The sequence below is a fragment of the Capsella rubella genome, unplaced genomic scaffold (genome assembly GCF_000375325.1).
Source record: "Capsella rubella cultivar Monte Gargano unplaced genomic scaffold, Caprub1_0 scaffold_8, whole genome shotgun sequence".
Taxonomy (NCBI): Eukaryota; Viridiplantae; Streptophyta; class Magnoliopsida; order Brassicales; family Brassicaceae; genus Capsella; species Capsella rubella.
In genome coordinates, this window is record NW_006238916.1 from 496,223 (window position 1) to 520,455 (window position 24,233).

A 24,233-nucleotide genomic window follows, 5' to 3' on the forward strand; every position below is an offset into this window, starting at 1 on the left:
TATATCAAAGAAAAAAAAGAAAAATGAGTAACAAGGTGGAAGCACGGAGCATGGAGATTTCCATGGAAGAAGAAGGTTCTATAAAGAAGAGGAAGAAGGTTCAAAACTTCCCGAAGAAGATGAAGAAGATTATAAAGATTCTATGGAATTTTGGAAAAGAAGATCCGAGGAGAGTGATACATGCTTTGAAAGTAGGAATTGCCTTAACACTTGTGTCTTTGTTGTATCTCATGGAACCTTTCTTCAAAGGTGTTGGTAAAAATGCACTTTGGGCAGTCATGACCGTCGTTGTCGTTCTTGAGTTCTCTGCCGGTAAGTTTGCATTCTATAGGGACAGATAGATTGATAGAGTAACTAGATATATATTGTTCTTATTATAAGATCTTGCGATTAGACCAGCATATGAATAATGACTTGCATTTTTTTTTTTACTTATGATCTTATCTTAATTTGCTCATTCATGTTCATCCTTTTTTTTTCTTGTGATCTTATCTTAATTTGCTCATACATGTTCATGTTTTTTATTTTTTTTGTGAACTTTTTGTTTTGTCTTGACATTCCTATGATATTTTTTCTAAACGAAAAGTGGTTTAACTCATGAGACTCAAAGTCAAATGTTAACATTTAGTGTCTTAATTCATTAGTGATATGTGATTAAAATAATAATAATTTGGGTATCAAATATATAATTTTGCAGGTGCAACATTACGGAAGGGATTAAATAGAGGATTAGGGACACTAATAGCAGGATCTTTGGCATTTTTTATTGAGTGGGTTGCGATTCACTCCGGTAAAATTCTCGGAGGTATCTTCATTGGCACTTCTGTTTTCATCATCGGTACGTATTTTTTTTATATATTTGCTTTAATCGATTCTTATATACATTTATATTATTTGACAATAATTAATGTCTGTATAGAAATATATATAAAAATAAACACATATGATTGATTTGTGATCTATATTTATATATATGAAAGGTGGTCTAAACTAGGGTACACGTTATCGAACAATAAATATCTAAAGTCTTAACGTATATGTAGATGTTTTAGAATGAATGTTTGATGTTGAGACTAAAGAAATCTGTTTCCATTATTAATTAAGCATAGAAAAAAATTCACATTATTAATTTAATAAACCAATTGACATGTAATAAAAAGAAAAATAAAATAACACATTACTCATAACAAATCTTTTAATTTTAATAATTGAACCTATCATTTTTGTTTATTTCTTTCCCTCATATATAGTCATATCTAATTTTATTGTTTGCTTCTTAGTTATACAAGACAAATCTTCTAAAGCCCTTAAGAATGAATGAACTTCCAGAAACTAATCGCTTTGTATATTCATGTGTATTAGGATCGACGATAACATACATGAGATTTATCCCGTACATAAAGAAAAACTACGATTATGGTATGCTTGTATTTCTTTTGACATTTAATCTAATCACAGTATCGAGTTATAGAGTCGATACTGTGATTAAGATTGCGCATGCAAGATTATATACCATTTGTATCGGTATCGGCATTTGCCTCTTCATGAGCCTTTTGGTTTTCCCGATATGGTCTGGTGATGACCTTCATAAATCCACTTTTACTAAGCTTCAAGGCCTCTCTCGATGTATTGAAGGTACGTACATATTCCTCAAATGAAAACACTAAACATGCTATAATTAGAGTTATACGTACAAATACATTAATATTGATCGATATCGTTTTTTTTTTACTCTATACATAGCATGTGTGATTGAGTATTTTGAGGATAAGGAGGGAGACAAAGAAACATCAGATTCAGAATCTGATGATGAAGACTTGATTTACAAAGGGTACAAGACTGTTTTGGATTCTAAATCAGCCGATGAAGCACTCGTATGTCATCTTATTTTGGATACGACTAAACTGTTGATTGACATATAACAATCTTTGGAAGAATAAATTACATATTAACATTTTTATATATAAGGCAATGTATGCAAGCTGGGAGATAAGACACACAAGACTTTGCCATAAATTTCCATCTCAACAATATATCAAAGTTGGATCCGTTCTTCGCAAGTTTAGCTACACTGTTGTCGCTCTTCATGGTTGCTTACAAACCGAGATTCAGGTAATCTTTTAAACAGTTATCGCATATATGAAATATAACATATAGTTAGTTTTATTTAATTATGTTTATGTTACATTTTTTTTCAAGACTCCAAGGTCTATTCGTATACTCTTCAAAGACCCTTGTGTTAGACTAGCTAGAGAAATCTGCAAAGTCTTGTCTGAACTCTCCGAAAGCATCGAAAACCGTCGTCATTGCTCGCCGGAGATTCTCTCCGATAGTCTCGAAGCCGCTTTAAAAGATCTCAACACTACAATCACATCACAGCCTAAGCTCTTTTTAGGCTCTAACCTTCACGGAGACCTCACCAACAAGCATTTAAACGGCCACGTTTCGTATTACAACGACACTACCACAAACGACATCGTTTCATATAACAACGATAATAATAACCCAAACGGTTGCGTTTTGGGACAAACTGTGGAACTAAACGACACCGTATCGCCGCTTCCGTTAAACAGCGTCGTTTCGCTCTCTAGCTTGCGATCGGTGAAGAAATCGGCGGCGATCGGAGAGAAGAGGAGACTGAGGAAACAGTTGAGCAAAATCGCGGTTATGAAGAGTTTGGAGTTTTCGGAAGCGTTACCGTTTGCTGCGTTTGCGTCGCTTCTTGTGGAGATGGTAGCGAGGCTTGATACTGTGATTGATGAGGTTGAGGAATTGGGTACGATCGCCTGTTTCAAGGAGTACGATAATACTGTGGACGTTAGAGTTGAGAAACCGGTTGATCTAGTGATTGGAGATTGAATTGAAATTGATCGTTACGATACGGTTTATTTTGGTTTTGTTTGGTTTCGGTAGAGATTGTATTGGTTTGTCTCGATTTTTCATGTGATTCAGTTTTTGGCGATTGATTTTGTGTTTTTACTTTCCGGTAATTCGAAGAGAATGTTCGTAAAACAAAAATAAACTAAAAAGAAAGAAAGAAAAAAAGAAACAGGGCCCAACCGGGTTCGAACCGGTGACCTATTGATCTGCAGTCAATTGCTCTACCACTGAGCTATGGACCCAAGTTGTTACAAGATTACAAAGTTTTTTTATTAATTTCTTAGTGATTTGAGAAAATCACACTATAATATAATACCAAAAAATATATTAACAAAGCTACTCTTATAAATAGTGAAAAGATGTTATTTTTTTTTGGGAAATTATTCTTGTTATGATAAATTAATATCCTATAATTTCAGTTATGCTCCTTTAAAAAAATAAAATTAGATTCAGTTTTAATCATTTCTTGCTTTTTTTTTCCTATATCATACAAAAAACTATATACCTTAGAAGTGTTTAATATTTATGGTCCCTCATCATTCCTTTTGTTAAAAGATTGTTTTACAAAGAATCATTGTTATCAACTTATCACATCCATAAAAGTTTATATTAAAGGTTATTTTAATGATGTCATATTAAATGATATCACAAAAAGATGTCATAATAGTATGGTCCAATTAATCGTTGTAATAAAAATGAGAGATTAGTCATTACCAAAAAAAAAGAGAGATTAGTGATTGACATTAGTGCATAAATACTATTTAACACTTTTATAAGAAACTATATTGATTACAGAATACAACTTCATATTTTTTACATAAAATATATAAATCCACACCAAAAAAAAAAAAAGTAAACAGAATAGTAAAAGTCATTCATATATAGACCAAGACCATAAGACCAATGCTAAAAGTCTTCCAAGACTCAAAAACAATAAAAGGCGTTTTTGTCGTAAAAGAGAGACGACCAAATACTCCGGTCTAGGAGAATTCCGAATAACCAAAGAAGCCGGTTTGATCGTATCCACAATTTGTCCAATATTGCATAGACTCATCCATGTTCTGATCTAAGCTGGTACTTGCCAGAAAATCCATGTTTTGGTTACCAATGATCGAAAAATCAAAGTCTTGTTGGTCCAAGTACTGAGATGCAACATCTTGGATTTGAGGATAGTCCTACAAAAGATAATTCAAACCAATATTAGATAAACAAAATTCGGTTTAGTCCTTAGTCAATAGAGAATTGTGTACACATACTTTTGAAGAATCGAGAATAAAGTCAGGTGAAATCCAAATGTTGGAAGATTCATTTTCAGTAGATATAGGATTGGCAAATGAGTGAAATGGCGTTGTTTCATCGCGACTAGGAGATGATACTCGGCTTGAAAACCCCGAGCTTTCTCCTGATCTTATAGTTTGTTCGCTTGGAATTTTTCGGATTTTCGAATTTGTTTTGATCTCATTCTTCATAGCAACACGACATAACACAAAAGCTCCCTATAAAATTAAACACATTCAGTCTTTAATGTTATCTTATCAAATGAAGAAAAAAAATATTACATTATATTGTATGATCAAAATGTGGAGTTGTTACCTTAAAATGTTGTGGTCCTTGTGATGAATCATCATCGCATAGTCGATATTCATGCATGATCCAATTGCTTCTATCGCCTAACGGGGCACGACCTTTATAGAAAACTAGAGTTTTCCTAAAGCCAATTATAGAAGATGAACGAGATGTAATTTTCCGATCTTTTCCAGTTGCTTTCCAATACCCAGCCTTTGTTCCTCGGTTCGTACGGAAGCCATTAGGATATTTTTTGTCCCTTGAACAGAAGAAGAACCATTCCATGTCCCGGTTTGGGAGAAAAGACTTGTCTAAAAGTAACAATGACAACACAAATATTAAAAATCTGAAAAGTTACCGCAAAATTTATAAGTACTTTAGAAGTTAATTAGTAGATTACCTGGTAACTCCCAAGGATCGAAACTATAAAGATCGATAACGGGGATGACTTCGAGCTCGATTTCGAGACCTTCGACTTTTCTTTTCAAGTAGTATTCGATGAGTTCTTCATCGGTAGGATGAAACCGGAATCCGGGAGGTAAACATGAACTTCCCATTTGCAATAACAAACTCACAATACGAAGACTAGCTACACAAAGATAAGGTTAAATAATCTTGGAATCGATATATCTTCAAGTCACGGAGCTACAACTGTTAATATTTGAAAAATCCAAAAATAGAAACTTTTCTCGACGCTCGATTTGTTGTTTAAAAAAAATTGCAAGTCAAGTCGATTGTATTCTTTGTGTGACAAGAACATTGTCTGAAAGAAAACAAACTATTTCGTACAATAAAATTGAAAAAAAAAACCACAAATCTTTAAAATCAAAGAAATGCAGTAAGAAAGTAATATTTGGTGTGAAAGCTTCAAAAAGTGATTATAGAATGATTAAGAAAGCTAGAGAGAGATTGTAGAAACTAGAAGAGGTTGGTAGAGTGTTGAATGGTTATGAAATGCTCAATATTTATAGCACAAGGTTGGTAGAAGATTGAATTATTCTATAAATGTAAATTGGAATTTTATAAAGTTTGTTATTAGAATGTGGCTTTTTATTTCTTACAAAAATGGTGGAAGACCAATAAAGTGATTAGGACATAACTTGTCTGAAGTGTTCTATAAAAATAAAAGTTCCAAAGCAATCGGACCTACCTAGACTCAATAGGTTACTTACATGTTCACACTTAGCCACAAGCAATTTACACACAACAACTCATTCCTTAATCATATGTTTCAAAGTTTTCTTCTTTGATTTGTCAATAATTTTGTCATCTAATTAACCATACAATTAGTGTATGACTTATATACAATACCAAATTCTATAGATTGTGTACTAGTAATGCCATTGTAATGTTGTTGTTGTATCAAATTAAAATTTGATATAGTACTTTTTTAGCTAGAGGTGCCAACGTAAGCTACATAGATATTTTTTTAATGGGGGTAACTTTTACACCTCAAGTTGTAAACTTTCCCAGTCATATATTACTGTGATATAGAGTTTTAAAATACTGTTACACGTCACAATGCGTAGGACAAAAGAACTTTTTAGTGTAACTTAAAACGTTTTTTAATGTCATACGAAAAGAAGAAGAAGAAAGTGATAAACGAAAATTATACATTTGAGTCGGAACAAGATCGTGGACCCGCGGCTGCTCTAATCGGACCAAAACATATTTTATTTTTTTCTATGTTTAGTTTGTTCAGTGTCTTTAAGAATGAACAAAGAGCCACTTTGAATATTATTTGTTGGAAAAATATAATAATTCAGAAGTTGTCATGTACACTTAAGATATAAAGTTTCTTCTTTTGTTAGCCATTTTGGAATTAGATAATCAGTTCATATTGCGGAGATTAGTTTACTATTTAGCCTAAAATATTCCGATTATATAAAGTACATGTTCATGGTTTCCCATTTAGTTGGACTAATTTTTTGTTTTCCATAGCAACTTGAAAAGGGATGCCTAGACTAGATACGATGACTAAAATTTACACTGCCATCATGACATTATAGGTCAATATTAGCTATTTAAAAAATATTCATCACTAACATATGAATCTGAAATAGTTTTATCAGTGCAGTTAACATGGTAACTCACATATAACTTTGATATTTTATAGTTAACTAAAACAAATATAATAGAGCCGGAGATGTTTTTGGCCACTACTAGAGCTAGAAGAAGAGCCTAGCTAGGGAGGCTCCATCTGGAAACAATGCTAAGAGAAATGGCTAATGGTTTCCTTTTACCTTTCTTTATCGCAAGGCATTGGTATTTGGTATATAACATCATGTCGGATATGATTACCCGCCCTATCTCGTTTATGCTTTTTGGAAATGGTTGAAGATAACAGTTTTGTTCTCTTTGTGAAATGTATGTGAAAACAAGATACAACTTGTTTTTACGGTTTCCCAATAGTATCACGATGATGCACATCATTCATCAAGATATATAAAGATGCCACATCATCGGATATTCTCAACGTGCCTATATACTTCTTTCTAACCTGAATCGAGTCTCCTCTACAAGATAACCAAGATAACCAAGAATCCATCCTTCGTGTTATCGCAGCCCGAGCTGTCACTTATGCTTAATATCAATGTTACACACACTCTAGTTGAAGGATTGTTTGATATCGAGTAATATGTACATAACACACACTTCTGCAGTTGTTTAAGTTTTCTTGCTAAATATAGTTTGAGTTTAATTTTTCTAAGTCATTTCTTTTAAGGAAAATAAAAAGCAAGAAATATAACAGAAGATCATCCTCGAATCCAAGTTTCAACTATTATATATATACATTCTATTAAATATCAAAATTATATTTAATTAGAATCTCATTTAGTTCTTAATCTTTCCATAAAAAGAAATGTGAAAACATACCAAATGTAGAATGGGGTGGTATGTTATGTCCCAACATCTATATTGGTGGGACAGTAGGCCAAGTAATGATATGGTTTAACACGTTTTTAGTTTACTCTAAATAGCATTCTTAGCTAAGTCTTTCACGAAACGTACGTTGAATTTTTGTATCTTTAATTGAACTGAGTTCTGATTATGATATGTATATGATTATATCATTGTTCTTCGTCTTAATAATATCAAAGTATGACTATCTACTACCTTGATTTAGACTCGTATAGTCGCATGCATGTTATAAAACAATGCTATATATGCTCCATACTTTGTATTTGATTTGTTGAATCGGTTTTGGTTTTGTTTAGTTCGGAATGGAGAGGTTTGGTTTCTAATTAAAAATGTACCTTAACATTTGGGTAGAGTGAGAATATTCATTCCCTCACTACTTTACATATTTTCACTTTAACCCATTGTAACGACAAAGGGAACACAATAAGAAAAGAGAAGTTATTAACATAAAATAATAAAACTCTAAAAGCATAAATAAATGCGTCATATGGAAAATATACTCGAAAAAGTTTGTCTATACGAATAACGGATCTATCAATATAATGACCATCCCCCCTTACACACAGATTCCTACATTTCGAATCAACAAATATTGAGTTGAATTTTCTATGTATAAACTACATTCCTACATCATCACATAAAATTCTGTATAAACAACATAATTATAATTATACTATTAAGATGACTTTGTATAAACTACATCATCATATACTTATACTATACCATTACATCATTACATAGATATATGGCTTTGTATAAACTACATCATCATATAATTATACTATACCATTACATCATTATATAGATATATGGCTTTGTATAAACTACATCATCATAACTATACTATACCTAGTTTGGGTTTAAAGATAATGGGAAAGTTGTTAATCATTGATAAATAATTAACAAATGAATAAATGCAATTTTATTATGATTGTAGACAAATAAAATATCATGTTAATTTGTGGAACCTAATCTATCTGACCGATAGGTCAATTATATCATCCAATGTTAATTTGGACGGCACATTGACAAAACTAGACGTAAATCTTAGATTGCGAGTGAACCACATAGACTTTTAGTCATAGTTATAGTTCTAGTATTGGTTATATGAAAATTTTGAACGTTAAAAATGTGTTAGCTAGTTAGAATCTGAAGTTAAGTGAACTAATACATAAATTGGAAGCTTAATAAAAGAGGAAGAGGGTGTCAAAAGAGAGAAGCCATGAACGTTGGAAAAGAGAGAGGACTCATCTTATCACTTAATCACACTTTTGTCTCCTCACCTTTTGCTTTCGGCTCTCTTTTTTTCTTTCTTTACTTTTATTTGCTTCTTTATTATTCTTTCATCTTTTTGTTTATGTTTTTGGCCTCTTCAAGTTTTATAACCAGCTATCAAAGTTTTGAGTTATGGAATCAATTATTCAAATGTATATAAGGATGATCAAAAAATAGAATTGTGTTGTGATAAATCAGGCTTATGTCATTATATTAGGTAGACTTGAATGATCCTATTTGAATGGATATAAACTTTTTATCATGTGTGAAGTTTATAAGGTATTGTTTTAATAATGTTCATTCTTTCTGTAAAAATGCAATGAAAAGAAATATATAATGTGAAAATCGATTAGTGGATTGACCAAACATTAATATTACATTTTTCTTTATTTGACTAGTACATTGGCAGGATTTGTTTTGTAGTTGTTCACAATGTTAAATTTTTGTGTAAATAATTGGGTATCATTATCAAAAGAATTTTTTCTCAAAATACCATATTTTAATCTTTAAAATAATATTAGTTTTTTCAAAAAAAAAATTTAAAATAATATATCACAATAAGTTTTCCTTTTCAAACATATCACAAAAGTTATATTATTCCAAAACTATTACAAGCATACAAATTGATTTTAAATATAGAGTATAGTTTTTAGAGGGTTAAATTTAGTGTTTTGGATTTAGAGTTAAGTTTTAAATGTAAAAAATATTAGTTTTAGCTTTGTGATATTTTTGGAAAATATGTATTTTAATGGTATTTTTCGAAAATAAAACTAAACATGTAATTTTTGGGAAAACCTATTTTAGTGGTATCTAAAAAATTGTCCTTTATCAAAAAATATAAATAACTCAAAAAACAACATTTGCATGCATAACTTAAATTTTTTGGAATTATTACCGGTTTTGTCATCTTTCACTCCAATTTTTTATATATGGCACTTTCCTTTAAATATTTTAGATTTACATTTTTACTCAATTTAAAATCTATACATCTATGAAAATTCTAGTAAAAATATTAAATCTTACAAAATGGAATAAAATAACTCAAATATATAATGTGGAAGATTGTCTTTTTGATATTAAAAAAATGAAAAATCTAGAAAAATTTAAGGTGAAATGAATACTACAGGTATAATATTGACATGATATTTTATATTACAGGCAAATGAGTATTCGATTCTCAAAACTGAATCAATACAAAGACTCGACCAAGCTTTTTAAAGCTTAACACCAACGACAATATAAACTCAAATCTCCTAAATAATGGATATGTTAATATACTTATTAAAACAAAAACCAAACACCTAGGTCGGTTGCATAAGGCCCAAACAACAACTGACCAACCTCATAGATATCTTGCCATTTGTGTTAGTTGTCAACTATTTCTAATTTCAACTTTAAATATGTAGACATTAATATGATCAAAAGTTTAAATTACAATAGTTCTTTTCCTTCCAATCCACAAATTACTCTGAAATTTGAAATTTGCATGAATTCCTCACTAACTAAAGATATCTACAAATGTATCTAACTAATTTATAGGTATTGACGAATCCACCATTAGTATGAGATTTTATAGCCATATTTTAGTTAATTATTGTTATTTTGCGAAATTTTGTAAATCTAAGTTTTTGATTAAAGATATTTTCAAATCTAAGTTTTAAACTAAAATATATTCCCATTTTAACATTGGAATTCTAACCTCACCTAGAAAATGAGCTCCATCAACACCAATCTGAGCTGCACCATCAGCATTTCCTTGCACTTGATTTCCGTCTGATTTAGAGAAAAAGAATTGTATCATTACATAAAAAGCTAGTTGAATTTTTACGATTTTTTTTTAAATTACTTTTAAATATAATTAAATTTGATATATTTTTTATACTGAAAATAATTCTGAATTGAGAATTATTTTAAAACTATAAAATCAAAATATTTAGGTCATACATATAAATAATTTTTGGCCTCTCAGAATTTAATATTTTATATGCCAATTTCATAAACTAAACATTTTTGTTCACTTTTGATTTCAACTTAAGCAAAGATCTATTCTACATATTTATGGGCCAATCTATATAGGCCCATATGAAGCCCATAACAAAATATTACTACTGTCTATTGAGAGCGTCATTTCAAAATTAAGATAAGATGTTCTGATAAACCTCTCTCATGTTTCAGAGACACGAAGCCATCTTCACGCAAAAACCTCTTACTCTGCGTCTGTAATGGCGACTGTTCTTACCACAGCCATTGATGTCTGCTTCAATCCCCATCCCCAAAATTCAGACACAAAAAAGCACAGTCTATTCTTAAAGCCTTCTCTTTTAAGACAATCTCGTACCAGAAAGCTCAACATTTCTTGCAGTTCTTTGAAACAACCTAAAACCCTAGAAGAAGAACCAATCACGACGACCACAACAAAATCTTCATCACTCTCTGAGCAACTCAAGCCTCTCTCTGCAACAACACTCAGAGAAGAACAAACCCATATCTTGTCTAAACCGAAGTCTGTCTGGGTCAATCCAACAAGACCCAAAAGGTCAGTTCTTTCACTTCAGAGACAAAAGCGTTCTGCTTACTCTTACAATCCTCAAATCAAGGATCTTAGGGCGTTTGCTCTGAAGCTCAACAGTTCTGATTTCACTGAAAAGTCTCAGTTTTTATCTCTTCTCGATGAAATTCCTCATCCACCCGATAGAGATAACGCATTGCTTGTGCTAAACAGCTTGAGAGAATGGCAAAAGACTCATGTGTTCTTTAATTGGGTTAAATCCAAGGATTTGTTTCCTATGGAAACAATTTTTTACAATGTTACAATGAAATCTCTGAGATTTGGGAGGCAGTTTCATCTTATTGAGGAGATGGCACTTGAAATGGTGAAGGATGGTGTTGAGCTTGATAACATTACTTATTCGACTATCATCACTTGTGCAAAAAGGTGCAACCTTTACAACAAAGCTATTGAGTGGTTTGAGAGAATGTATAAAACGGGTCTGATGCCTGATGAGGTCACTTACTCAGCAGTTCTTGATGTTTATTCCAAGTTAGGAAAAGTTGAGGAGGTTCTTAGTTTGTATGAAAGAGCGGTTGCTACAGGGTGGAAACCCGATGCTGTAGCGTTCTCTGTGTTGGGGAAGATGTTTGGTGAAGCCGGAGATTATGATGGGATTAGGTATGTCTTGCAAGAGATGAAATCTATGGATGTGAAGCCTAATGTGGTTGTGTATAATACTTTGTTGGAAGCTATGGGAAGAGCAAGGAGACCGGGTTTGGCGAGAAGTTTGTTTAACGAGATGCTTGAGGCCGGTTTAACTCCAAATGAGAAAACTTTGACAGCTCTTGTCAAGATTTACGGGAAAGCTAGGTGGGCGAAAGATGCACTTCAGCTGTGGGAGGAAATGAAAGAGAAGAACTGGCCAATGGATTTCATTTTGTACAACACATTGTTGAATATGTGTGCTGATATAGGATTGGAGGAAGAAGCAGAGAGGCTGTTTAATGATATGAAGGAGTCTGCGCAATCTAAACCTGATAATTTTAGTTACACAGCGATGCTGAATATATATGGGAGTGGTGGAAAAGCCGAAAAGGCGATGCAATTATTTGAAGAGATGTTAGAAGCCGGGGTTCCAGTTAATGTGATGGGTTGCACTTGTTTAGTTCAATGCTTAGGGAAAGCAAAAAGGATTGATGATTTGGTTTATGTGTTTGATCTCTCGATTCAAAGAGGAGTTAAGCCCGATGATAGGCTTTGTGGGTGTCTTCTTTCAGTTATGGCCCTGTGTGAAAGTAGTGAAGATGCTGAAAAGGTTATGGCTTGTTTGGAGAAAGCCAATCAGAAGCTGGTCACATTTGTGAATCTGATTGTAGATGAGAATACCGAATTTGAGACCGTAAAAGAAGAGTTCAAGTTAGTGATCAATGCAACCCAAGTAGAGGCAAGAAGGCCCTTCTGCAACTGCTTGATAGATATATGCAGAGGCAAGAAGCGGCACGAGAGAGCTCATGAGCTTCTCTATTTAGGAACGCTTTTTGGTCTATACCCAGGATTACACAACAAGACCATGAAAGAATGGAGCCTAGATGTGAGGTCGTTATCAGTTGGTGCGGCTGAGACTGCTCTCGAAGAGTGGATGAGAACACTTGCCAGCATCATTAGACGCCAAGAGGATCTTCCAGATCTGTTCTTTGCGCAAACTGGGACAGGAACTCACAGATTCTCACAGGGATTAGCAAACTCTTTCGCCTTGCATTTGCAACAGCTCTCTGCACCTTTCAGACAGAGCGATAGGGCGGGCATTTTTGTGGCTACAAAGGAGGATTTGGTGTCATGGTTGGAATCGAAGTTTCCACCTTTAGTTGCTTCTCAATAATGAAACATCAACATCTGTTATCCCAAACTAAAAAGCAACATTATTTTCCAAGTAAAGTTGTTTATAATTGTAGTAGTATATTGAATCTTTTGATAAAGTGTCAATCTTTTTGTATTATTACCACAAGGAAGAAGGAATTAAATTAGTTATTTGCAGTCTTATTCTCTCTTCCCCCAAAAGATTTAACTTTTCATAAAGATTCATGCAAATAAGCTCTCATTTAACAAAAGTAACCAACACATTCAATCTCTCTCTCTCTCTCTCTCAGATCTCTCTTACATGCATACACACCTTTCAGTTACTGTCTAAAAAGACCCATAAATATTTGGGACTTCCTCTTATAGCTTAGCAGCGCCAGCTATTCTGTCGCTTTGCATCATATGCTGCGCCATCATTGAGCATATCTTGAGCATCTGTTTCCATTCCGAGCTTCGAGAGGGCTAAAGCCTGCAAGTAAAACGCTGTTGGCCATTCGGGTATGCACACCTGAGCCTGCATTGCATCTCTCAGTGCAAGCTCTTGTTGGTCTGTCATTAAATAGGAGAAAGCCCGTCTAGCGAAAACTGTTGCCGAAGGAACTGGCATCATCCCCACCAACTATAAACCATAGATAAAGGAGTTAGAAATTCTTTTCGAACAACAAGAATTATGGATTTGTTGCTTTTTCCTCTCACCTTTGAGTAGTATTCAATTGAATTCTTGAAATCCTTGTCTCGGAAAGCAACGTCCCCGAACTTTTTTGTATTGAGCATCTCCTGCACTTGTTGTGTCCATTCTTGAAATGAAAGCTCGTTTTCTGCTCCTTCCTCATCTCTGTAACCGGTTTTAAGCAAAATGTCGTGAAATGTCGCAAGGTCCATCTTCGCACAGGCCTTTCCAAGAGGAGAAAGCATAGTCGGTAGTATTACTGTGTTCTTTGGTAAGCCCATTAAGGTATGAGAAGCAACCTAAGCAACAAAACATAAACCAGGATAAATAATTTGGATATTAAGATCATATGGTCGATTTCAGGAAAGGATTATTTCAAACCTCTTCTTGCTTTTGAAGTGGTGCCACTGCAGAGAGAAGAAATTTGGTATCTGGTCGATCCTTGGCCTCTGACTGAAGGCATTTTGAAGCAAGCTCAACTAATTTAGTCGCATCTTCATTCGCATATTGCCCTTCAAGAGATGAATCCATAAGAAGCAATGCATTTTTCCCTCTTATGATATCGAGAGCCTGATATGAAACATCACAACCAGTTCAGATAAGAAGACACTATAAGAATTCTTGGCCAATTGACAAAAAATCCACATGAAGTGAAGGTAACTAGAAGCACATACATGACTAGGTGGAATGTGTTTGCCGCTTAAAAGATCTAACAGTATAGTTCCATAACTGAATATCACACTTTCAGGAATGACTCTACCTGCAAAAAAAAACAAAAATACAGACCTTTAATCTTCAGTAACGAATTGATTCGTCTTCGAGTATGATTCTCAAGATCAAGAATGTTACCTGTCCGTAAAAACTCAGGTGGAGTATAAGCTAAGTTGGTACTGTAGCTTTTTCCATCCCTACTGTTCTTCATTAGACCAAAAGTAGATAGACGAGGATCACCTTCCTCGTCGAAGAGGATTCTGTATGCATTTAGGTCATGGTAGATTTTTCGGTTCTCAATGTTGCAGTAGTCAAGTGCTTGTGCAATATAGTCTGCAATTCGAACACGCATATCCCATGGAAGTGGCTGCTTTTCCCCTGAAGATATACACAAAAAGAAGAGAGTAAGGAATCTAAACATGATTATAAACCATATAACACGAGAAGGGTGAGACAGTTACAGTGAAAGAGGTGCTTTGAGAGAGTATCATTTGGCATATACTCTGCTACCAACAATCTCTCATCTCCCTCAGCACAGCAACCAATCAGACTGACAATTCTCTTGTTTCTAAGTTTCCCAACACCTGTTGCTTCCACCTGATTTCACAAGACAATCACGGTCAACACCAGGACAAAGCTCCCACGTTTATTATCTCAGGTTTCTATTTTGGCTATAAATATCAACAGTCAAGACATTCATTAGATAGATCCTAGGATTTAAAAGTAGCTTTAGACCATAAACAGTCACTTTTTTGCATTTTAGCAAATCAAACTCAGGGAAGCTTATTATTTGATCAAAAGCCTATGTATTTTATCTTTCCTGTAATTAAAAGCTACACCTAACACACTATTCATAGCTTTGCCTAGGAAGAGATTCAACTAGGGTCTAAAATCCCAGTCAATGAACAAAGTGCTAAAGAACAAACCATGCATTGGTCCTCTCAGATTTCTTACCACAAACTGTTGAGCATCAGGCCAAGATTGCCTAGAGAATCGCTTGATGGCTACAAGATGATTCCCTTCGAGCTTGCCTCTGTAAACCACATTAGGAGCTTTCTCTCCACCTTCAGAGACAATGCAGCTAGGACTAAACCCATTGGTTGCTTTTCTCAACTCATTCAGATCAAATTCTTTGAAATTTTGGATATCCTGATCCACTTGGTCCCCATTTACTGTAACCACACAACAACAAACACATAACCCAAAAAGGCAAATTAGTCTAAACAAGAGTTTAATTCCAAAAAGGCGGAGACTTTACAACTTTTTTCTGCTTTAAGCCATAAAAAAACCCTAACCCCACAAATTAAAGCAAGCCCATAACAAGAACAGACGAAAGCTTGCAGATTTAATCAGTGAGCAACAAAATGTGAGTACTTGGAATCTAAGAGACTATTATTACCTGATTCTGGTTTGTTTGGAGCTGATGGATCATCAGAAGAAGGAAGATTAGCAGTCTTTGAATGTAAACAACCCATTTTATCTCACATCAAAATATTGAACAATTAGTTTTTCCACAAAGGTCAGAAATTTTTGGATAAGAAACAGAGATTGAAAGAGAAATGATTACGAGAGGTTTTGGTCTGTGTTGTGTTCTTGGATTGAGGTAATAAAACAATGGTGGGATTTGATTTTGGGGTTTGGATTTGTGCTTTGTAAGGAGCTGAGGAGGCAGTAGGATATTAAAAATTTAATAAAATTTGAAAACTTAAAGACAAAAGGAAGTAGCTAGAGAGAGAGAAAGATCTGAAACATATAGCTTCACAAAAAGCTGCACAGTTGAAAAAATAGAGGTAGCAAGAAAAAATAAAATAGAGTCATGTGAAGCAAAGATCTTTTAATTTTTCTGCACTATTAAGATTTTGCTTGCATATGCTTGCCTTTTTTTCCTCGGTACTATACACAATTGTTTTAATTTTGCATTCACTTTTTTTTTTTTTTTGTCTTCTATGTAAAATGTAATATTACTATGTTTAAGAGAGAAATATGCATATGAATTATGAAGTATCCAAAAGTAAGTTGTTATCTCCACCAAAAAAAAGTAAGTTTTTATTTTATTTTCAGGTAATTAGATAAAGTTTATATTTTTTGTTTCTCTTGTTTTTGGGGTCAACTTCAAGTAAATGTTAATATCTCAAATTAACTTCTATTAAAAAAAGGCTATAAAAATGTATATATACATGATTGACCACAAAATTAATTTTATAATCACGATAAATTAAAAATTAATTAACTAGGAAAGAGAAAAAAAACACAAACCAAAAACTCCTTATTCTTTCATTTTATTACAGAATATCATCAACTAAAATATTGTATTTCTTACTTTATATAGATAGTTACCGTATTAAACAAATATATCATGTTAAACATCACATTAAACAAGTTACCGTTTTAAATGATATATAGATAGTTACCGTGTTAAATAAGTTATCATATTAATATATTATAGAAATGATATCAACAAATAAATAAGAATTGTGAATTGTTATTCTTTTCAAAATTTTATCTTAATTAATTAACATATAGCAATATCAAAAAGATATTGATAGCGGTAACAATAATTTTAACCCACTACATATACTTGTAACATGTTAAGATAATTTTTACATTAACGTGTTAAGATGCAAATAGCAAAGAAGTCATATTTTGTGTCAATTAATTATTGAATCTTATGTGGCTATCCTTTATAAATACTCTAAGACTAATGGAGTTTTGGGTTTTCTGTTTTTGTTGTTGTAAATTTCCTGTTTTTTTAGATTTCATTTTTCTTTATATAAATTATTTTACTTTAATAAATATTAAAGATCTGAAAAATATTTATAAAAGAAAACATGTACTTTAAAAAAAATAAGTTATTTACATCATGAACATATAAATAAATAAAAATATGGCATAAATCTGTCTCAGTTTATGGTTTACTATTATATCTTATCTCAAAAACCACCAATCAAAGTCAACAACAAACTACAACAATAATGAAAATAACTGTTGCAATCTCTCTTCACTTTTATTTTTTCGCCTAACTATATAGAAAATTATTATCATTAGATTGAGCAATTATTAATCTAATAAAAATGTCAAAATGATTTGGTTTATGTCTTCCATTCTTTGTTAAAACTATTTTCATTTTGTGTCTAAAAAATATTGCGATTTTGCTTTTGCATAATAAGTTATTGGACAACATAAATAAAAGGTCACATCACATGACAAGTCTATCATGGGGCACGTGCCTCTACCTTCTTGGGTCCTGAATTTTTACCCGAAGATGGAAAGTAACTATTTCTCTTTGCAACATTTTCTATTAATTATAATTTTTATTTTAGCATAACACAATTTCATGATAAATTCCAAAATGAATAAGTACCGTTATTACAACGATTCGTTTCACACAAAAAAGTCTTCGGTATCAATCTATTCACCGACAAAAAAGAAAAAAAAATGGCTTAAACATGAAAAAATGAAAAATGCAAGATTTTTAATACTATAACACACAGATCCTTAAATGAGAGAAGTGTACTTTGTCTGAATCTTTGAATAGTTTAAATCATTATAACGTGGACCATAAACTGAAGAATCTTGGACCGAATCGTTACCACTAATCATATGGGAATTTCTAAAAAAAAAAAAAGGACATAACGTAAATTCGTAAACTAAATTTGATTTAGGTAATTCTCAATAATAACACCGAAGCATAATTACAGACTAATTCTATATATATATATTTTACATACGAAAATAATTAATTGTACAATCTTTTCTTTTGTATCACTTACAGCAACATTATTGGCAGTATCTTAAAACCGAAATATATAAGATACAAAACACGCTGATAAGATACTCTATTTTGGTTTTAAGAGACTACCAATAATGTTGGCCTTATATTTCAACTTGACTTCTTTATTTTTATGAAAATTCAGATTCTTACCATTTTTTTAGTTCTTTATTCTCAACTACACTTTTTCTTTATAGGCTGATTCAATATCAGATAAATTGATCCAAAAGCTCCAAAACAGTGACCTGATCAGTAAAGAATTAAATTTGTAAATAAATGGTCCAAATTGTATAAAATCTACACTAATTAATCCAGGGTGTAATTTGTACTTTACAATAGTTACGGGTTAAAAGAAAAGTGAAAAACTCTGGATCAAGGGGGTTACTGACTTCTTTAAGAACTTTGTGGCTAATTTAGTAAACATTCTAAAACCACGGGCCAATATGCAAAAACTCGTTACCTTAGCTACTAGACGGCAAGGTACTGTTCTCTTTGCCTCCGGCGACCCAATAATGTTTAACGGCGACGAGAATTTTCTCCGGCACAAGGGGACCGTCTTCGTGATCCATCAATTTAGTGTCCCATCTCATTCCCTTTGTGATTTTTCTTACATCGTTTAAGACATCAACCTCGTCCCTGAATATAACTGTTCCTTCTGGTCGCAGTATCCGATCCATTTCGAGAAGTATGTCTTCAATTTTGCAACTGCATTACGAGTGTTCAATAGTTAAGTTTCAGATTCTCAGAAAGTTCATAGCTTTTGAGGAAAAACTAAGTAGAAGTATGTAAAGTTTAAAGATACATGTTACGGTTTATCCTTGCTTGATCCAGGTTTGTGCAAATTACCAAAAGTGTTGATTTTTAACGATGTTAAGAACATAAATGTGTAATCTTTTGGATCTTTTTTGGTAACAGAATCTTGAGCTAACCTGTTCTGATACAAGCTGAAGACATTGTTGGCGTGGATGAGATCATATGTTCTCGGATAAGTTGAAAATCCCTCGCACCTGCAGATTTCAAAAGGAAAGACATCAGTTTTGGTATTCAATGTTGTTCTACAGAAGAAAGAAATGTGAGTTTGTAAAATTTACCAGTCATGGTAGATACCGATAAGACCCCTTTCGTATACAACACTTAGAGTGTTCTTTGCAATGGTTGGAACAACATTCATAACCCAAGATTTAGGCGATTCAAGCGCTGCTGCGAATCCACCAAGTCCAGCATTCATATCCATCACATTACGGTATCTTGTGCTGCCTATCAGTCTGTTGATTCTTTTGTAGGTACTCATTCGCTTCTTCCACAGTTTGTTATCTTCCTGGTATGTATCAGCATTCACACCCTCGATCAGACCTTTGGATATACACGGAGGCACTGAGAATAGTCTTTCTGGAAACTTCTTTAGTTTCCCTCCCGCTACTTCTTGTTTGTTTGATACTTTTGGGAATGGAGTCACACATACTTCCATCTCCTTGTACCATATATCATCGGCGTCTTTTCCTTTGCAGGTTTTAACAGATGATGGCCTATCACATGATCTGTCATTTGTTTTCTTTCTCCAAATTGCAATGTCTCCCTTCTCATACTTCTTCTCCCAACATAAAGACTCTGCAATCTCTTCTATTTTCTTTTGCTCTGCATTGAGTTCTTTCTTAGACCGCTTCCACGTCTTGTAGTATGTCTTCCAGTTGATCGGTGGCCCAGATAAAACCCAGTAACCTCCCGGTCTCAAGACTCTATCGACTTCCATTAAGTACATTCCCTCTGCATATTCAATCCAATGCAAAAAAGAAGAAGTAATCAATCTCGTTAATTTTCTGTCTTTTCCACTGAAATGAGTGTAAAATGATCAAAGGTATCACCATTTGAGGTCCACGGTATCAAACACCGAGAGCATTGAGCCATATCAAAGGCTCTTGGTGGGTAAGGAAGACGAATTGATCCAAGTACACCAATGATCGCTGGAACACCTCTCTCAAGTGCAAATTGTACCTGAGCTTCATGGTTATCCCGTGGTGCAAACGACATAGTCAATACATTCTTCTTGAGCATATATGCACCCCAGCTTGCAACCTAAGATGTAAAGAGAATAAATATAAGCTCTACAAAATGCAGTTCTAACATCACCGTGAGAGTTTGTACGTGAACCAACTTACCCCACATCCAGTGTCCAGTGCAGTTCTAACAGTTCCATCTTTGATTGGGATTACGGTAGCTAGCTCTTTGATATACGCATCAGCGCCTTGTGGAAACATAGTTCCTCCTCCAGGGAACTTAAACACATCCCCTTGAAACTTCACCCAATTTTGTCCAGCTTTTTCAACTGTCAAGCTCTTGAAAGGAACATTTGCATAGTGAACGTAATCACGGCTTTTAGGCCAAGGGAAAGGAGTCTTATACCCTTTAGGAGCTGGAATCAGACACCGCAACTTCTCATTCTCTGGTGGACAATGTCTCTCTCTATAAATCATATTATCCCTAGGAAATTTCATTGCCCGGTATTGTTCTTGACAAGGCGTGTAATCCTTGTACTTAACATCACACGGCTTGAACACAACGGCTTTCGGGTTTGCTCTTTCAGGAATCTTTACTGTCCTATGATGAGGCTCAAAATCGAGATCTTTTACAATGTCTGTAACTGTAACATTGGTACACTGAGCTTGCTTTGTTACTTCCATTACTATACCATCTCCTTTACCAAAACCACTCTTTTGCCATGCTCCAAGGAGATAGAAGAAGCAACATAAACCAGTCACAATGATGAGAGTAAACAAAGTTCTAGTCGAATTATTCACTTGTGGATTGTTCTTCGAACCCATGACTTCAAAATTTCCTGAAATATTGGATCATAAAATGTAAGATAAGATCAATCCCTTTTAGTACTTAGATAGTAACAAACGAGTTACAGATAGAAACAGAGTAATCAATAGCAAAATCTTCAAAAATAGTATAAAACTTCACATTATTTCGTTATGATTGAAAAGTTTTGATTTTTAACAGGAAAAATCGAAACTTTAAGTAAAGCTAAGAAACCTAGATTTCAGAGAGACGAATCCATGATGATAGAAGAAAAAGATTGTAACTTTGGCATTGCACTTAGAAACCCAGTTGAATCGAAACTGAAATTGGAAAAACCCAGAAGGTGATTTTGCAAGAACATATACTTCCAAGAGCTAAAACCTATCTAGAAAGAGAGAAAGTATTGACCTGTTCGATGTTAGAGCGAGGTCCTTTTTGTTTGTTTCTCTCAAGTCTCAAGATCACTGCTGCTTTTGCTCTTTCAGTGATAAGCTGTCGACTAATAAAAAAAGCTTTGACATTGATGGAAGAAGAAACACTCACACAAGTCATAAACATAACGTCTCTAATTAATAAATAAAGATTTGTTTTTTTTTTCCTTTTTAAAATTGAATCACATGTTGCTCAAACTTCAATCTCTTCCAACGAAAAGGTTAAATATTGTTTTCGTAAACAATCTTGATTTAACCAATGTTAATACTCAAAACCCAAAAGTCCAAATCAGCACATGCATCTATGGACTATGGTATATCATGAAGCATTTGTGTGGTAATCACTAATGATCAGTTATTAATTTGTTGAGGAAAAAGTGGAATTTTTGGCATGTAGAAGTCTCTAGTGGAGACTGGAGACACCGAGACAGTTGACACGCACTCTCATAAATCACATGACATATACAATCCGGTTACTGTCAACCGGAATTGAATCGTACTAAACGATTGACAAAAGGATACATATTCTAATTACGTTTTCTCTTCTGCATCCAAATAAGAGCTCATCAAGTAACTTTCAACAACTCTTAACTTAATATTCAAGCAGCACCATCATAGATATAAAAAACAAAACATGGAAACTCGACAATGCTTCATTCCTCCTTGGATCTTCTTCTAACATTACGTGAAGAATCATAACAAGCTTCTATATAGTTCTTTTGTAAGTGTATTAAGAACTTGTCTCTGAAACACACAAAAAATAAAACAGATAAAGATCAATTTTTGAGACAAATGTTTATTGTTGACTCAATAGAAAGGTTTTCAGCTTCTTACCAGTGATTCTCCTGTTTTATATTTTTTGCAAGATTGTGTTTGAGTCGGTAACTTTTATAACTTTCTTCTGAGTCTCTCACCGTTTCTTCAACTTTTATAAATTTCTTCTGAGTCTCTCGCCGTTTCTTCAACTTGGATAAACTAAGTGAACCTTCAACTGAGTCATTGATGAGGAAACAACTTTCAGTGGATGTAGAAAATAGACATAGACGAGTGAAAGAGGATAAAGAACTATTTCAAGATACATACCTTGCCATTCCAATACAACTTTCTGTTCACCCTTGACGAGTTTCTGGTATCGGTCTATACGTGAATCCTCTTGTATTAACTCCTCAACCTATAAATTGACCAAAAATATAAAGAACCATATGAACCATGTCAGGTAGCAAAACCGAGATTCGATATTAAAAAAAAAATGATACTGTTAACAAATCTTCAGAGAAAGAACAGAATGCGATTAAGCATCTCTGTTATTGATTGATAGGCAGGACCAAAAACAGCATACCTTACTCCATAACTGAGGATCTCTTCTTTCTCTAGGCAAAAGAAGATAATCACGTAACCAAGATGCGATAACCCAAGGATTGCAGTCACTAGTGTCTGCAGAATTTGCAGCAATTGCATTTTCTTCCAGGAAGTCACAGACCTAATGAATAAATTCAAAACAAATCACATTATATATTTACACAAAGACAAGGATAATTGACAAATCAAGATGCTGTGCGGATAAAGAGGTACCTGGTTGTATAGCTCTTCCACTCTACGTGAAAATATTCGCTTACTTCGACGTTTCCTACGCAATATTGTCCAGCCCACCAACTGTACATCTCAACACTGTAAACAAGCTTGAAGATGTTGATAAAGTAAACTAAACCACTCAAAGATTGAGTTTTTTTCTTTCTTTCTAATAGTACAATACCATTGCACAGGAGGACGAGATGATTAAGATGTTCCTCAAGAGCCATTCACGCATGCGACAAGTCCTGGGTTTGTAACTTTTGACTACCGATTCAGGGCACTTCAACTCATTCATCCTTCAAAATAAATAAAAGTTAAAGTTAGAATCTTTAGTGAATAGTTAGTAACCAAAATTGAATCAATTAATCAGTGAAGAAAACACCAACCCATTAGAATTAGTCCTTTTCCCTAGTAGCTCGGTGACAGATTTTACAGCCTTTCCTTTCACAAAATAGTAAGCAGGCTCGTCTAAGTTTTTCAAGAAACCGTTGCTACGTAGATCTTCCCAAACATCATTCTCGGGAACCTAACAGATAGATGAGAATAGCTCAATACAAAACTCACTATTACCACAAAATGAACACTCAAATAAATCAAAACACTATAACGTTAAAGATAAATCAGAAGCATACCCATATTTTTCCAGTACCATAGCATTCACTATGAGCATATTCCTCACAAACTTTTCTCTCAAAATACCGAACCTGAATCAACAAGACAACACAATGGCCAAAATTCAAACCAAATCATCAACAACAACACAAAAAAAAACTTAAAAATCCGATTTTTTTCAAATAGCTCAATACCAATTTCTTGGTCAATTCATTGATTTCTCCATCTTCTACACATAAATTTCCTTGCTTTCTGTATCCATGATTACATTTCAACTTCCCTCGGTAACATACTCCATTAATTGGACAAGGTTCACAAACATCTGAAACAACGAAATTGATTAATTAAACACGTAATTACAGAATTCAACCATTAAAAAAAAAAATACAAGTCTCGAGCTTACCCAAGTCTGAATCGATGGAATCAGAGTTACTATCGCAAAAAGATATAGTAGGATTAGAGCTCAGCGACTTAGCGATGAAATTGCAGGTAAAAGCCACCGCACAAGCCACAAGCAAAACGGTAAGGAGTCTCATAAACTCATCTTTGGAAGGGAAGAAGCTTCCTGGTGGCTCGAATGATGATGCCATCGGAAAAGAAGAAGAAGATTTAGGGTTCTGTTCTCCGATTTGTGTCTCTTCCTTGGTATCGGAATTTTCAGGAAAATTAATTTCGAAC

The 24,233-nt window shown here is 33.6% G+C and overlaps 6 protein-coding genes and 1 non-coding gene across 9 annotated transcripts; 2 read left to right on the forward strand and 5 right to left on the reverse strand.

The window, feature by feature from the left end:
- Nucleotides 1-2,981, forward strand: LOC17877194 (aluminum-activated malate transporter 13). The gene is made up of 6 exons (XM_006280205.2): nt 1-312; nt 698-838; nt 1,363-1,635; nt 1,744-1,874; nt 1,969-2,112; nt 2,200-2,981. Exons 1-6 carry the CDS (start codon nt 24-26, stop codon nt 2,857-2,859), a joined length of 1,638 nt encoding a protein of 545 aa, XP_006280267.1. The 5' UTR covers nt 1-23; the 3' UTR covers nt 2,860-2,981.
- Nucleotides 2,982-3,050: 69 nt separating this feature from the next.
- On the reverse strand, nt 3,051-3,122 carry TRNAC-GCA. The gene has a single exon. It is a non-coding gene; the product is annotated as a tRNA-Cys (tRNA).
- Nucleotides 3,123-3,654: 532 nt separating this feature from the next.
- On the reverse strand, nt 3,655-5,249 carry LOC17875892 (NAC domain-containing protein 96). The gene is made up of 4 exons (XM_006281980.2): nt 4,847-5,249; nt 4,474-4,757; nt 4,137-4,376; nt 3,655-4,055 (listed from the first exon to the last, which is right to left on the reverse strand). The coding sequence occupies exons 1-4, from the start codon at nt 5,001-5,003 to the stop codon at nt 3,861-3,863; spliced, it is 876 nt and encodes a 291-aa protein (XP_006282042.1). The 5' UTR covers nt 5,004-5,249; the 3' UTR covers nt 3,655-3,860.
- Nucleotides 5,250-10,808: 5,559 nt separating this feature from the next.
- On the forward strand, nt 10,809-13,162 carry LOC17875612 (pentatricopeptide repeat-containing protein At5g46580, chloroplastic). Its single transcript, XM_006281618.2, has one exon. The coding sequence runs from the start codon at nt 10,866-10,868 to the stop codon at nt 13,011-13,013; it is 2,148 nt and encodes a 715-aa protein (XP_006281680.1). The 5' UTR covers nt 10,809-10,865; the 3' UTR covers nt 13,014-13,162.
- LOC17875962 (probable serine/threonine-protein kinase At4g35230) lies at nt 13,156-16,175 on the reverse strand. The gene is made up of 8 exons (XM_006280307.2): nt 15,772-16,175; nt 15,327-15,544; nt 14,834-14,969; nt 14,511-14,750; nt 14,336-14,421; nt 14,043-14,231; nt 13,688-13,960; nt 13,156-13,610 (listed from the first exon to the last, which is right to left on the reverse strand). The coding sequence occupies exons 1-8, from the start codon at nt 15,845-15,847 to the stop codon at nt 13,359-13,361; spliced, it is 1,470 nt and encodes a 489-aa protein (XP_006280369.1). The 5' UTR covers nt 15,848-16,175; the 3' UTR covers nt 13,156-13,358.
- Nucleotides 16,176-18,230: 2,055 nt separating this feature from the next.
- Nucleotides 18,231-21,451, reverse strand: LOC17875146 (probable methyltransferase PMT14). Of its 3 annotated transcripts, none has more exons than XM_023783795.1 (7): nt 21,175-21,268; nt 20,298-20,974; nt 20,004-20,214; nt 19,233-19,905; nt 19,071-19,148; nt 18,602-18,846; nt 18,231-18,386 (listed from the first exon to the last, which is right to left on the reverse strand). In XM_023783795.1, the coding sequence occupies exons 2-6, from the start codon at nt 20,958-20,960 to the stop codon at nt 18,603-18,605; spliced, it is 1,869 nt and encodes a 622-aa protein (XP_023639563.1). In that variant the 5' UTR covers nt 20,961-20,974; nt 21,175-21,268; the 3' UTR covers nt 18,231-18,386; nt 18,602. The 3 variants fall into 3 exon arrangements, with proteins under 3 accessions (XP_023639563.1, XP_023639560.1, XP_023639568.1); XM_023783792.1 differs by lacking the exon at nt 21,175-21,268 and adding an exon at nt 21,349-21,451 and having other exon boundaries at nt 18,232-18,386; XM_023783800.1 differs by lacking the exons at nt 18,231-18,386; nt 21,175-21,268 and adding an exon at nt 21,349-21,451 and having other exon boundaries at nt 18,417-18,846.
- Nucleotides 21,452-21,852: 401 nt separating this feature from the next.
- On the reverse strand, nt 21,853-24,208 carry LOC111831384. Its single transcript, XM_023785377.1, has 10 exons — nt 23,959-24,208; nt 23,750-23,877; nt 23,576-23,647; nt 23,330-23,469; nt 23,125-23,239; nt 22,944-23,024; nt 22,711-22,851; nt 22,455-22,542; nt 22,206-22,362; nt 21,853-22,115 (listed from the first exon to the last, which is right to left on the reverse strand). Coding segments are annotated over exons 1-10 (1,110 nt in total). The 5' UTR covers nt 24,146-24,208; the 3' UTR covers nt 21,853-22,114.
- Between the last annotated feature and the right edge of the window lie 25 nt (nt 24,209-24,233).